Source organism: Corvus hawaiiensis, chromosome 7 (assembly GCF_020740725.1).
Source record: "Corvus hawaiiensis isolate bCorHaw1 chromosome 7, bCorHaw1.pri.cur, whole genome shotgun sequence".
NCBI lineage: Eukaryota > Metazoa > Chordata > Aves > Passeriformes > Corvidae > Corvus > Corvus hawaiiensis.
Genome location: NC_063219.1, coordinates 8,522,877 through 8,535,236, shown reverse-complemented (window position 1 = coordinate 8,535,236; position 12,360 = coordinate 8,522,877). Strand labels below are relative to the sequence as shown.

Genomic DNA, 12,360 nt, shown 5'->3' with positions numbered 1-12,360 from the left:
GTGAGGTCTGATTTTGGATTTATACCACCCTCAGGAGCTGTTTGAAATACTGCTTAGAATTAGTTTGATTTCACAGCAGTTGAGAAAGACTAAATTTCAGACATTTTGCATGCAATAAACCAGAAAAACATGAAAAAAGAAAATCTATAAAATAAGTATTGGTCAAATATCTGATGTAGATATGGCTTGTGGTTTGCATGATCCCTCACCTAATTTAATTTTTAAGGAGTTTTCACAGCTTGAAGCTTAATTATTCATTCTGAAGCAAAAAGAAAAATATGAAACCCTACAATGAAAATCACAGTTCATATTATTATTTTATTAGATACACCGCAGCAAGAGTTCTAGACACTTCCCAGCTAAATAAAACAGTAAGTCCTAAAGAAAGGACTGAAAGCCCTGATAAAACCAAACCTGACAACCACATGCATCTAATGTTAACCGTAATAGAAAGTGAAAAGACTTATGCTATTACACTGGGTGAAAACCACAGTTATTTTAGATCTTGTCTGAAGTTCCTAATCTAGGTTGCCTTAGAGTTTACATTAAAGTTTTTAAAAGTGCTTGGTTGTTTTTGAGAATTATGAGGTTTTGAGAATTATGAGTTTGACCATTCAGAGTCCCATAAAACCTATGCTTAACTGAGGTATGAGAAATTCAAAGACGTCTGAATACATGGTGGTTTTGCCACCCACACTGCATGAAACAAGAGGTGCGAAAAAGGGTCACCACTCTGATTTCAAGGGCACGGGTAAATCACAGCCCTTATTAAGCAGGATTTGCAATCCTCTGTGGAGCCTCTCCACAACACCTCAGCATGTGCATGGCGTGCTCAGTGTGTGGCATAGGCACAAAGAGCCCCCGGAGCAGCAGCACAGCAGCCTATGCAGTTTTTAAGGGAATTTGACTTGGGTGAGAGCTTCTCAGGTTTTGTTCCCTGCCAGCACACACCAGTCTGCTAAGGGAAAGCTGTATCAAGTTAACGCAGGAAGACCCAAGGGTCTGACAGGCTGAATTGCAAGAGTGGAGAGAGGAGCTGGGCACTTCCTTAGGCAGAGAATTAATACTGCTCTGAATTGGGACGTGTCTCCTTTCTAACCCCCTGAATCATGCCAGCCCCATACCATTAAAAAAGGGGAGGTTCCTTTACAATCTGCATTTCACACCAACTGTTGGTCCCACACAGCCGGGGGGCCCCGTGTGTGAGCCATTGCAGAGGCCTCAGCAGCACTGAAGAGCCAGGGAAGGGGGACGTGCTGACAAATCACACACTGAAGGCAACAGACTCGGAGACTTCATCAAGTACCCAGAACAACTGTGCTGCACTTAAGGGAGGATGACATTAGGTTAGATAACAGCACAGCTGACCATTTATCTACCAAAAAGGAAAGCGATAGCAGTGCCAAGAAATTGTTCTCCCTTTGAGATTAATGTCTCTGCATATTACTGCCCAAAGAGATTGTAGAACAGAACATTCACAGTGCAGCTTTAGTTAACTGCCTCCCTAAACCCTACTATCATTATTAATTCAGTAACATTAAGTAACATTAACTAATTAATGTTTCTAAAGTGTTTATCAAAGCACACGAGACCAAGTGGCCATTCATTTAGTATGATGGAAAGAGAAAGACTCTGATTTTAACTTTTTCTGTTTTAGTGTCACAGTGAAAATACAGTAATTTCTAAAAGGTAGAAACTAAAGCCTTTGCTCTCTACCAGATCAAAATCCTTTCACATCGATGGATGTTTTTATTGCTAACAGAAGAAATCTTGGAACTGTCTTTTCTTCCTGTTTTACAGAACTTGGTATGAAAAAAACATTTTATGTGACAACCAGCCTAATAAGAGTCTCCTGAAGAAGATATCATCCCAAGAGATCTGTGCTGCATCTAGGTATTATTGCCTCAGGAACAAACAACTTACTTGCTTCAGTGTATGTACATAACTACCTATCTCTTTCACTATTCCTAGGTTATCTATTTTTCTGTAAAGAAAGAAAACCTTCACAATGGGACACGCAAGAACTGTCACCTTGTTAAATAACTTCCTTTATTCTGCACTGCAGCAGAAGCAGTCAGGTTCTCACAAAGCCTCCCTTAGTCTGGTCAGAGAGCAAGGTAGAATCTGCCTTCTTGACCACTGCAGGTAACACAGGGACTGATAGGCTGAGGCCTGAGACTGAATGCTTGGCACCAGAATTTTCATCAGCATGTAACACCTAAATATCATTAACAAACAAATCTACCCATATTATTGCATGGTTCAGCTTCAGCATTTGTTCCAGTCACCTTCTAGAGGAATGACTAAGTCTGGGTGTCTAATAGTAGTAATTTATTAAAGTTTTTAACAGGTTACTATGACTAAGCATTTGAAATTAGGAGTCAGAGCCTTCCCTAGAAACATATAGAGAAAAACAGCCATCAATATGCATAGCTCAAAAATAGTTACTTCTGTTATTTTTTTCTTCCCCCCCAAACGAGATATTCTTTGGATGCATATTTATTCTTTGCCAAGAAAAGAGCTGTATCTCCCTAGAACAGAGTGAGCTTGGCAGAATGCCTTGCCTGTGTCATTCTCTCATAATATTTAGGACCATGTAAATGGTTTTAAACAGCTGATTGCTACAATTGCAAAATGGTGTCATAGAATGCTGGGTTGGTATAGCTACAACATGAAAATAAGCCTAGTATTTGCATTTCCTTCAACAGTAACATTCACTGCAGAGCCTACACATTTTAAACTTTATGTTTTTGAGATATGCATGCTAATATTTAGGTTTTGACAATAAAGGAAAGTAGGATGAAAGTGTTACTACAACTGACCAGTCATTAGCAAATTTTTTTTCACTTTTGATTTATTTATGTTAAGAACTTTAATCAAGTTCAACTTCCTAAACCAAAGCAGAAAAAACCAAGGAAAATAAATCTGAACTACTTAGCCCATACCTCATGTCTTCTAGCTACAAAAAGAGCTACACTGTCTTTGATAAAAGCTTCTAGTTAAAGTCAAAAAAGACTGGCATAGAATAATTTATTTTAAGTGATCACATTTTTGCAAGTTTTCACTAAGACGTATGTAGAGATCAAACCTCCAGCTCCATCTTTGACTTTTGTAGTCTTTTTGCAGAGAAAGAGTTCAGTGAACTATTCCAGTATTACTATAAATAAATTGGGAGGAGTATCTATTTAACTTGTAAAAAGTGTTTGAAAAGCAAGCTTTTGAAGAATTTCTTACTGTTAAAGTAAGAACATTATGTAGATAGGTCAAAACAAAGGAAAAGGAGCACAAATGACAATCTCAATACAATTAAAACAGAATTTTAATTTTCTGATTCCAGAACACTGAAATAACGTGGTATAAAAGTTTAAGTGAAACTTTCTTTAAAATTCAAACTGGAAGGAGAAGAAAGGAGTTTGAGCAACCATGAGAACAACTAAAATATGCATATCTGTAGCTTCGTCTTGCTTATGCACTTAAGGTACATCCTTTTATGTACCAAAAGGATTTGATTTCACAAAATAGTGTTTTCCTGAGTGAGCTACTTAGGATGTTCTCTGCAATTTTCCAACAGCCTTATAAGACAAATTCTTATGAAACCAAGTAGCCATTGTGATTCCTATCAAGGTCTGGTTGGTAATTTATTTCACACAGGATAAGATATTTTGCCTTTAACTAGATACTCATCCAGCTATCTCACAGTGTACCTGTGCAACTCAAGCATTTAAGCTGCGGCTGTGTAAATTTTAATAGGGTTGAAGCCAAAAGGTTCAGATTCTTTCCATGCTGCTCCCACTGTAAAGCCAGTATTTGTGCCTATGGCTCAGCAGCACGCATGTCTTCTGGAAAGGAGCTCCTGAGGTTTTGGAGAAGTGACAAATAGTTATTGTTGTAAATATCATTGTTAACCTGCCTAGAATATTCTTTACAGCAGGCAAGAGATAAGATTAGTTCTGCAATACCTTTTTGAAGATAATGCAGATAAAATAAGCAACCGGAAATTATCCTTCTATTCTCACGGTACCAGCAAAAAAAGGAAAATCCAGGCTTAGCTGCACAGACCCAAGAATCCTTCGGAGAAGGTTTCCAAAGCTCACGCCTCATTTGTATGCTTCCTCTGAAGACATACTGGAACCCTTTTTTCCCCTAAACAATTAGAGCTGTCCCTTCTGCCTTCAGAATGTGAATATACTACCATAAATACGTGTCCAGTTGCATACAAATGCTTGCAAACACACACAAACTGTCAGACTGAGCACTTCCCTGTCTCACCAAGAGGAGACCTTTGGGTCCTTGCCAAATGAAGGTAGAAACCCTGCAGGACTCCTTGCTGGTGTACTTGAAGGGGTGCTGCCACAGCCTAAGGAGAACAATAGTACAAACAATACTTCAAAAACCAGAGTCAGAAATCAATCCAAAAAAGGGACTTGGCCACTGAATATTGGTTCGACCACATGTTTAGGAAGACAAGGAACAGTAACTGGAATACATATGACCTCTTTGTGGAGGTAGTATAAAAGTATTAACTGATTTTTGTGTCAAGACCAGCTGAATACAGAAATATTTGTTATACCAAAAAAGTACCCTCTTTTCCTTCCACACATCACTCCTGAAAAAAATTTTTATTCAAAAAATCCTAGAATCATCAAGCAGCAGCTTTTTTTTGGTGGGAGCAGAGGAGGAAATATAGATCTAGTTTTGGTTTGTTGAGTTGGTTTTTTTTTGTTTGTTTTTTTGGCTTTTTTTTTAATCTCTTCCCTGGAAGGTGAATGCTTTTACGAAAGAACAAAGTGCAACCACAAGGATATTTGAAGACCACAGTGGGGGAGCCTGTGGCTACTTCATGCCTTTAAAACTATATGAGTATCTCCTCTTTGTGGTTTTTATCATTATTCTTAATGTGGAAGCCCAGCACACAACAGGCCATTTGTTTAAATCACCGATGTGAAATAGACTCTGACAGAAGGAAAGTATTTACTTTAGGACTACACTTATCCCCCATCAGTCTTTTGGGCCTTCACCTATTGTCTGCTCATTAGGAGAAAAAATATAAACCAAAATATTTGTCATCTCTGGAATGCAGCATGTGTTGATAATAAAAATAAAGATCATATTATAGCCAGTCCATTCCCATAAAAGAGCATTCTATAACCTTTGATTGCAGATTTTTATATGCCAGCCCCTGCCCATTAAATGCATCTGTCTACACTTTCATAAATAAGACCCATAAAAAGCCATTGCACAGAAATGTTATTGCTGAAACTTATGATTTAAAACAGGCCATTACTTCAATATATTCTATTTAGCATTATAAAGACCATCTACATCTCAGGAGCTGGTAATTGGCAGCAATTATCCACCTTATTAACTGCTATCATATGGAAAAACCCCAGAAAATTTAGATTCTCACATACATTGAACTTCATGTCATAAGAAAACTGAGGCTGCCATTCTTTATGGGATGAAGGAGGACCACTGGCATGCAATAAAGTAAAAACTAAATTCAATTGCTACATCCTCCACAACCTCACCCATTTCAGCCATTGTAATTCAGTAGAAATATATATTTACAATTTTAGCACTATTTTGTGTCACTTAAAAAGTTTCAATCTTTTGCTCACAGAGGGTTTGAATTACAGTCATTCCATATTTACATGTGTCTCTGTCTGGAAGGAACAGTAGTTTTCTTTCACGTTTCTGATGAGGCAAAAGCCAGGAAATACTAGTTATTTTTTGCTTACTTATATGCACCAGTTCTTACACTAGCGTCTTTTATTAGAAGGATGCAGGATCAGTAAAATGTGCCGAACTCATTTATGCAAGGCAATTCCATTCACTAAAAAAATAAGCAAAACAAAACCCCCATAGTTAATGTTTTCTGTTTTGTTTATGCAAATAAATCACATTACAAGATCCAGTCCAAATTAAGAACAAGTAAGTAATTCAGTTTAGATACAAATATACTAAGAATGAGAAAAATTTACGTAACAATATAGCATTTAGAGAGATCTCTTACAGGAGAATTACATTAATATCCCTAAGCTACTTAAAAGAGTGACTGAATTTACCAAGATGCAAACATATTTCAACTTGAACAGACTTCCATCTGCATTACAGACTTTTTTCACCACAGCATTGCAAGGGGAGCATACTACCACATGTGACTTTAAAGGAAAAACTGAAAATTAAAAGTAAAGAGGACTCTTCAAATCCCCTTCCCCAAAACTGGATCACATACAAAAGCAAGCTTCCAAAAGTGCAATAGATACAGAAACATTTTCACAAGCTTTGTCATAACCACAAAGCAACAACATACATGAACATAAATTGTTCATCAATTTGTTTTTGTGGGAGAAGGAAAGAGATCCTTAAAAAAAAGATAATCTATCTTTTCAATGTAATTTACTGCACTCATTGATCAATGAATGGAAAACAGAATGTTTATTTTTGTGCAGTTTGTACAGTCATATAGTGTCGCTGTAACCCGCAGCGACAGTGAGAATCACGACACAGGAATTCCAGGATAAATGGCATTCTTTAATTAATTACCATCTCATTTATATAACTTGATTCACAATAGAGAAATGACATTATTGGGTGCTTGACCATACACCTCCCAGAGTGATTGGCTGAATGCGACTACACCCATTTCAAAATATTTTCTTCAGTGAACCAAAACAATATCCACTGCATTCTCACAACACTCTGCACCTGCAAATAGTTTACAAAACTGTCTTTCACTGTTTCTCAACTAAAGCATGAGAAAGGAAAACTTTACAAAATGCTTCAGCAGCTGGAAAATTCCTCTGCTCCTGCTTTTTAGCATCCACAATACAGTATTTCTGCAACTGAGAATTTTCTCCATAACACACATATTTGATAGTCCAACCAAACTGTACTGAAGTCAAGACAAAGGCTATGTTGCTTTGAATGGTTTTTTTTTCCATTAAAACATGCAACTTAAAATAGCAAGTGCTGACATCAGCTTTAAACCTAAAATGAACCTTTTTGTCAGTATTGGTTCCTAAAGTTTGTTTCCCTGTTATACAAGCTCATGGGTAACAGAAGAGAGCAGATATCACAATCTGGACAGCTGAAAGATCCCATTTATTTATCATTACCTGTCTAATTACCTTCTGAAACAAGTTGAATTTGTTTAAAAATCCATGTTTTCTTATATTTTTCATTGTAGTTACTAGGATGAAAGATGAACAGCTTGATTTTTTTCAATTTGAGATTTAAGCATATCAATTAAGCCTTCAACTAAAATGACTACCAGACAAGTAAAAAAAATTCCAACTCAAATACAGTAATTCTAACTCAAATACAAACAAACTCTCCAGGTGAGTTCTTGTTTGTACTAAATCTTGGGCAGTCAGACAGGCAATGGCTGCACCAGTTTTTTAAAGCCAGAGCACTCAGCACAAGGTTGTCAGCTGAAGTGGTTATTTCATGCCCAAACCATGACCCTCAAAAATAAACTTACACAAAGTAGTGGCTCCAGATATTATACCTGTAGTAAGAAATTGTGCTGCAAAATGAAATACTGGTAATGCTGAAAGTGGAGGTCTGTGCTCTCAAGAGCACTGCTCTATGACGAAGCTGCTGTTCCCATAACAGATTCACTCCATAAGCACTCATGCCACACATCTTATCTATGGAATCTTTTGCCTGCAAAGGATCAGGATTAATTTAAAAAAGAGCTCTCTTTCTGCCTTAGCAACTCATATCTCATTGCAATTCTTTTGTGAAAGCACAGGTTGCTATCCAGCCTCCAACAGAAAAAGAAGAAGGGGAAAAAAAGAAAGAAAGCTTGCTTGTAATGCTTCTTTTCTTGCTTTGCCTACCAATGTCTGTAAATAAAATAATTTCCTGAACATTTAGAAGGAAAGTTTTTGCTCGAATCAGGTGATGGCATGAGAACAGAACTCATCAGCAAGAACAGCACAGTCCTAAACATTGTAGTCCCCAGTTTGCCCAGTTCAAAAAGAGCGGAGCCATGGCATGAGCAACTACCTTCCCTATAGGCATCCTGTTAAAGGACTGGTATAGGCTGATCATCACAATGAACATTAGGGAACATTTATCCTATAAAGCTGCCCAATTCAGATACAATCTGTGCCTATTATCAAAGTATCACCTACATCTATTTAAATTCCCCTCACAATCCAATGTATTTAAGACTTGTTTTTGTAGCTTCAAGGTAACAGAGCACTGTGAACTTGTAATTCACACAAACCCTACCAGCACAGCCATATGGAGACTGCTTTGGGTTTAGCAAGAACTGCTTGGGAAGCCACAGCAGTCACATAGTTAACTCCTCAAACTATCCCCATTCTTGTGGGCAAAAGAAACCCACAAAGAACCCATCAAGAAATGGAAATCACTGTATCTCTGAGATCTGGGAGGAAAAATTAAATACAGTAAAGGATATCCAGCTATTGAACCCATTTTCAAATGCAGTTATTACACACGAAAACTGATAGAGCCAAGCTCTTCTGAACTTCAATTTGCATTAAAAATATGTAACTTTCACTTATTCTTGACAATTGCTTAACTGAAACTTGTTTTTTTCCTAGGGTCTGAGAATGGAAATGTCACGAGTGTTACTATGAGTAAAATAAACGGATGACAGCATTGAATTCCTCTGTCTCCTCAGGTTCTGAATCATTATTAGGAATCCACACTAATTGCACTTCATTGTGCCTGACAGCTTTTATATGATACTTTTTTCTTGTTGGGGTAAAGAGAAAGCACACAAAATTGACTGAACAACAAAGCAAATGTCTTTGAATACAATAACATGCAAAAACTTAGGTAAGGACTTAGTAAGAAATTAGTAAGAAATTTTCTTATGAAGAAATAAAAACAGAGAGAAATTAATTGAGACCCCTCAAATGATCCCAGAAAACTGAGGATACAACTGCACAACCTGATGATACGGGCAAGATGCAGAAACTGCCAAAGGTGATAAGAAATAGTGACAGAGCATTTTAGCACTCTGGGTCCAGTAAAACACAACTGGTCTGTTTCTGAAACATGGCAGGCTGAGCTTCAAACATTATCAAAAGTCAATAGAAAAAAAAAAAAGGAAAATAATTATATGGTCTCCTAGACAAAACAATCTACAACTCCCAAGTTTCTTTCTCAGCCATGATAAGTCAATCCACAATTAAAGAATAATGAAATGGTTTCTGAAATGATGTGGAAGAAGCTTGGCAACACTATCAAGCACCTGACAGGTACAGATCTGTTGATAGCGATGTTACAATTACCTACAAGCGGAAATAAATCAGCACTTAAGAGAACAGGCTATGGGTTTAAGCTTATTTCCTCCTGCTATTGGGATATTAAATGATCTTTCATCCTACTTTGCAGTTTTTGTGAGTAAGTGTATCTTCCTTTTGTGACCATGTGCTGATATTCTGGACCACTTCCCTCATCTTGATTCATCTGGCTTAACAAACAAATGCACTAGACACACAAGGATGCAGGGATGCTGTCACTTCATGTTGGCCTAAGGTATGCAGATTCCTTTTATTTCCAGCTTTGATATTGATACCAAAGCAGAAATTCTTGTTACATAAACAAAATATTTACACTCAGTCCAACTGAGGCTACACCTACTTATTCATGCAAGGCCTTCACCTCAGTGTGTGCCACACTTAAGGACCTTTAGTAGAAAACTTGAAAAGTAAAGAAAGAGACCTACTGAGTATTTTCTACCTTACAAACAAATGGGGGAAATAGCAACAAAGCTGTCAGTAAAAAAAGCTGCATCCCTAATGCTCCTTCTAAAGACATATGTTTAATCATAAACAGACCATGAAAAGAGACTAAGCAAGCCAGAGGAGCAATATATATAACTCAATATTTAGTGGTTTGATGTCCTTTTGGAAAGCATGCCATTTCAGATTGCTACAAATCCAGAATAGCTTCTTACAGATAAAAAATATCCTGCTGCATGAGATAGTTCAAGTATATTAAACACAGTTTGAAAAAATACCTTCTCCAAGAATAAGAATCCAATGAATATATATAAAGAAAAGTCACTGCCTTAGAAGTTCTAAAACCCTCCAGCACATCGTTTGGTGTGTGCAGGCAAAAAAAGAAAACAGTGTGTGTATTTTATGCATATGTATTTGTGTGTGTGCGTGTACACACATCCTGCAATAAAAAAAATACGGAATTCAACTTCAGCCTTAGAATGCAGAAGTCAAGAATGCTTTGCTCTGTACATCTTCTAAAAGGGTGCTCATTTCTATCTAGAAAATTCAGTGCATTGATTAAGTTTTTCCTTGTATAATTCTTAATATTCTAAAGAATTTTTACAGGGCATTTATGTCTCCATGAAACATAAGCTAAGTTACTTACCTTTCTTCCTGCTAAAAGCACGATTCATGTTTAAAAATCTACCCAGTCAACGATATTTCAGGGTTTGGTTTTTTCCTCCCCACTTTAACCTGCAGAACAACACACAAGAAAACAGAAAATTCCATTATTATCGTTGAAGTTCTATTTATCTTCATATTAAAGACACTGTGAATGATCTTAAGAATTCCAAAACAATTCTGAGAAACTGGGGATGTGCTTTGCTGAGGAAGAACTATCAGCATTGAGAAGACCTATGTTCAAAATGCCCAGTGGTGCTTCACACAGAAGGACATTATAAGGTTCCTTCAAGATCTTCTTCCGAAGATTTCAGAGGCACAGAGCAGGTGGTATTATACATATACATGGAGACAAATGCAACACACAAATAGCTTGGAAAGAAAGCTTTAAAATGAATGCTGACTACAAGACTCCATAAAAACACTCAGTTCACATTTGCACTGCCCTGTTTTGTGTCATTTAGGCTGCCAGATTATTTCAAGCTAGGCTTTCGTCTCCACACGGGCTTGGAACTCGGGGAAAAAAAAAAATATCACAATATATAGACTCTTCTTCCCTCAGGGACTCAGTACTGAAAAAATTGCCTTCTATCAGTGCTACGATCTCCTTGCTCCATTTACCTCAGATTGTACGGTATTTTCTGTATTTTCTTCCCTTAAAAAAATGGATACACTCTTAAATTCTTATATAATTTTTGATTCACAATACTATTTTTGAATTTTATTATTTACCAACATAAAAAAACAATAAAACCCACTACATCCAAAACTATTCAAGACCATTCTATTCTGCAGTGTAGAGTTTTTTCTTTTACAACCACATGAAAAGATATTCCTATTGCTGATTTTCATTCTGTTCAGATCTTCCAACCAGAAGTTGCACCAGTGCCCTTCTCTACTTTTCAAGCAGTCTAGTCAAAGAAAAAGAAAAAAAAGGGGCATGGTAAAACCAGAAAATTAAAGCACTTTGCTATCAGATGATTTTTTAATCAGCTAGAACATTACCTTTGCCTTGAATAAAAACCAAACTTAGGCCAGTATTTCAAATGTCAGCATTAAGATGACAAATTTATTTAAGATACTTTATGCAGCTCATGAGTCCTTGTGGTACTCACCCCTCTTTTTCAAGTAAGTTGAATACCAATTAAAGCAATTATATCCAAATTTCCACGTAAATATTTGATATTTTTCAAATTAGAACATATGGGCAATTACAGCTAAAATAAAACCAACCCAACAAAACCTCAGTTTTATTTTCCACTAATCACTGATGCAGCAGGACGACTTCTCCCCACAGTCCTGTGAGAATGAAGGAGAAATCCCCGTTTACTTAAACTAGCATACGACCAACCATTTGTTCCTTAAAGCAGAGGTACCAGATCACTATTGTTTTACAGATGGTACTGAGCATTTAAGAAGGGAGGACACAACACAATAAGCACAGGCAGGACTTATCCATGCAGTTTCCATGCCATGATTCAGATGCAAAGCCCGAAGAGCACATTTGGTGCCCAGCAGTTCTAACAGCGAGGCTGCAAGAGCCTCATCCACCTGCACAGCCATGCCCTGCCCTCCCTATGGGCAGCACCACATGGAAAGCTGGGGGTACATAGGGGTCAGTGAAATCAAAAAACACCCATGAGGGCTCTGAAGTTCTGGGAATGGTTTTAGCAGCATCCCTGGAAAGGGCAGTGGCATGACTGGGGGAATTCCAACAAGCATCAGTGTCCCCAAAAGCTGAGAATGCACGAGTCGCTCTCCTGGCAGGGCAAGCACAGTGTGGGGCTTTCACCATTGTAAGAGAGGACAGTCAACTCAGTTGAAATAAAGTAATAAGGAAGAACATTGGAATTGCAGCTTTTAAGCAACTACAAGTGTGTTTGGCTTACAGGTTTAACTTGGGCAGCCTATTAGATATGCTTAGGATATATAAGCAGTAGCCAGTAGCAGAACTTTGCTCAGTATGTTCACC

The 12,360-nt window shown here is 37.4% G+C and overlaps 1 protein-coding gene across 9 annotated transcripts in view; it reads right to left on the bottom strand.

Annotated features, from left to right (window-relative positions):
• Positions 1 to 12,360, bottom strand: part of GULP1 (GULP PTB domain containing engulfment adaptor 1) — a 97,192-nt gene that overhangs the window by 69,148 nt on the left and 15,684 nt on the right. For all 9 annotated transcript variants that reach the window (XM_048308922.1, XM_048308921.1, XM_048308926.1 and 6 more), the window contains exon 2: positions 10,372 to 10,460. In XM_048308922.1, the coding sequence (XP_048164879.1) occupies positions 10,372 to 10,399 (28 nt within the window). In that variant the 5' untranslated portion in view covers positions 10,400 to 10,460. The remainder of the gene's footprint in view (positions 1 to 10,371; positions 10,461 to 12,360) is intronic.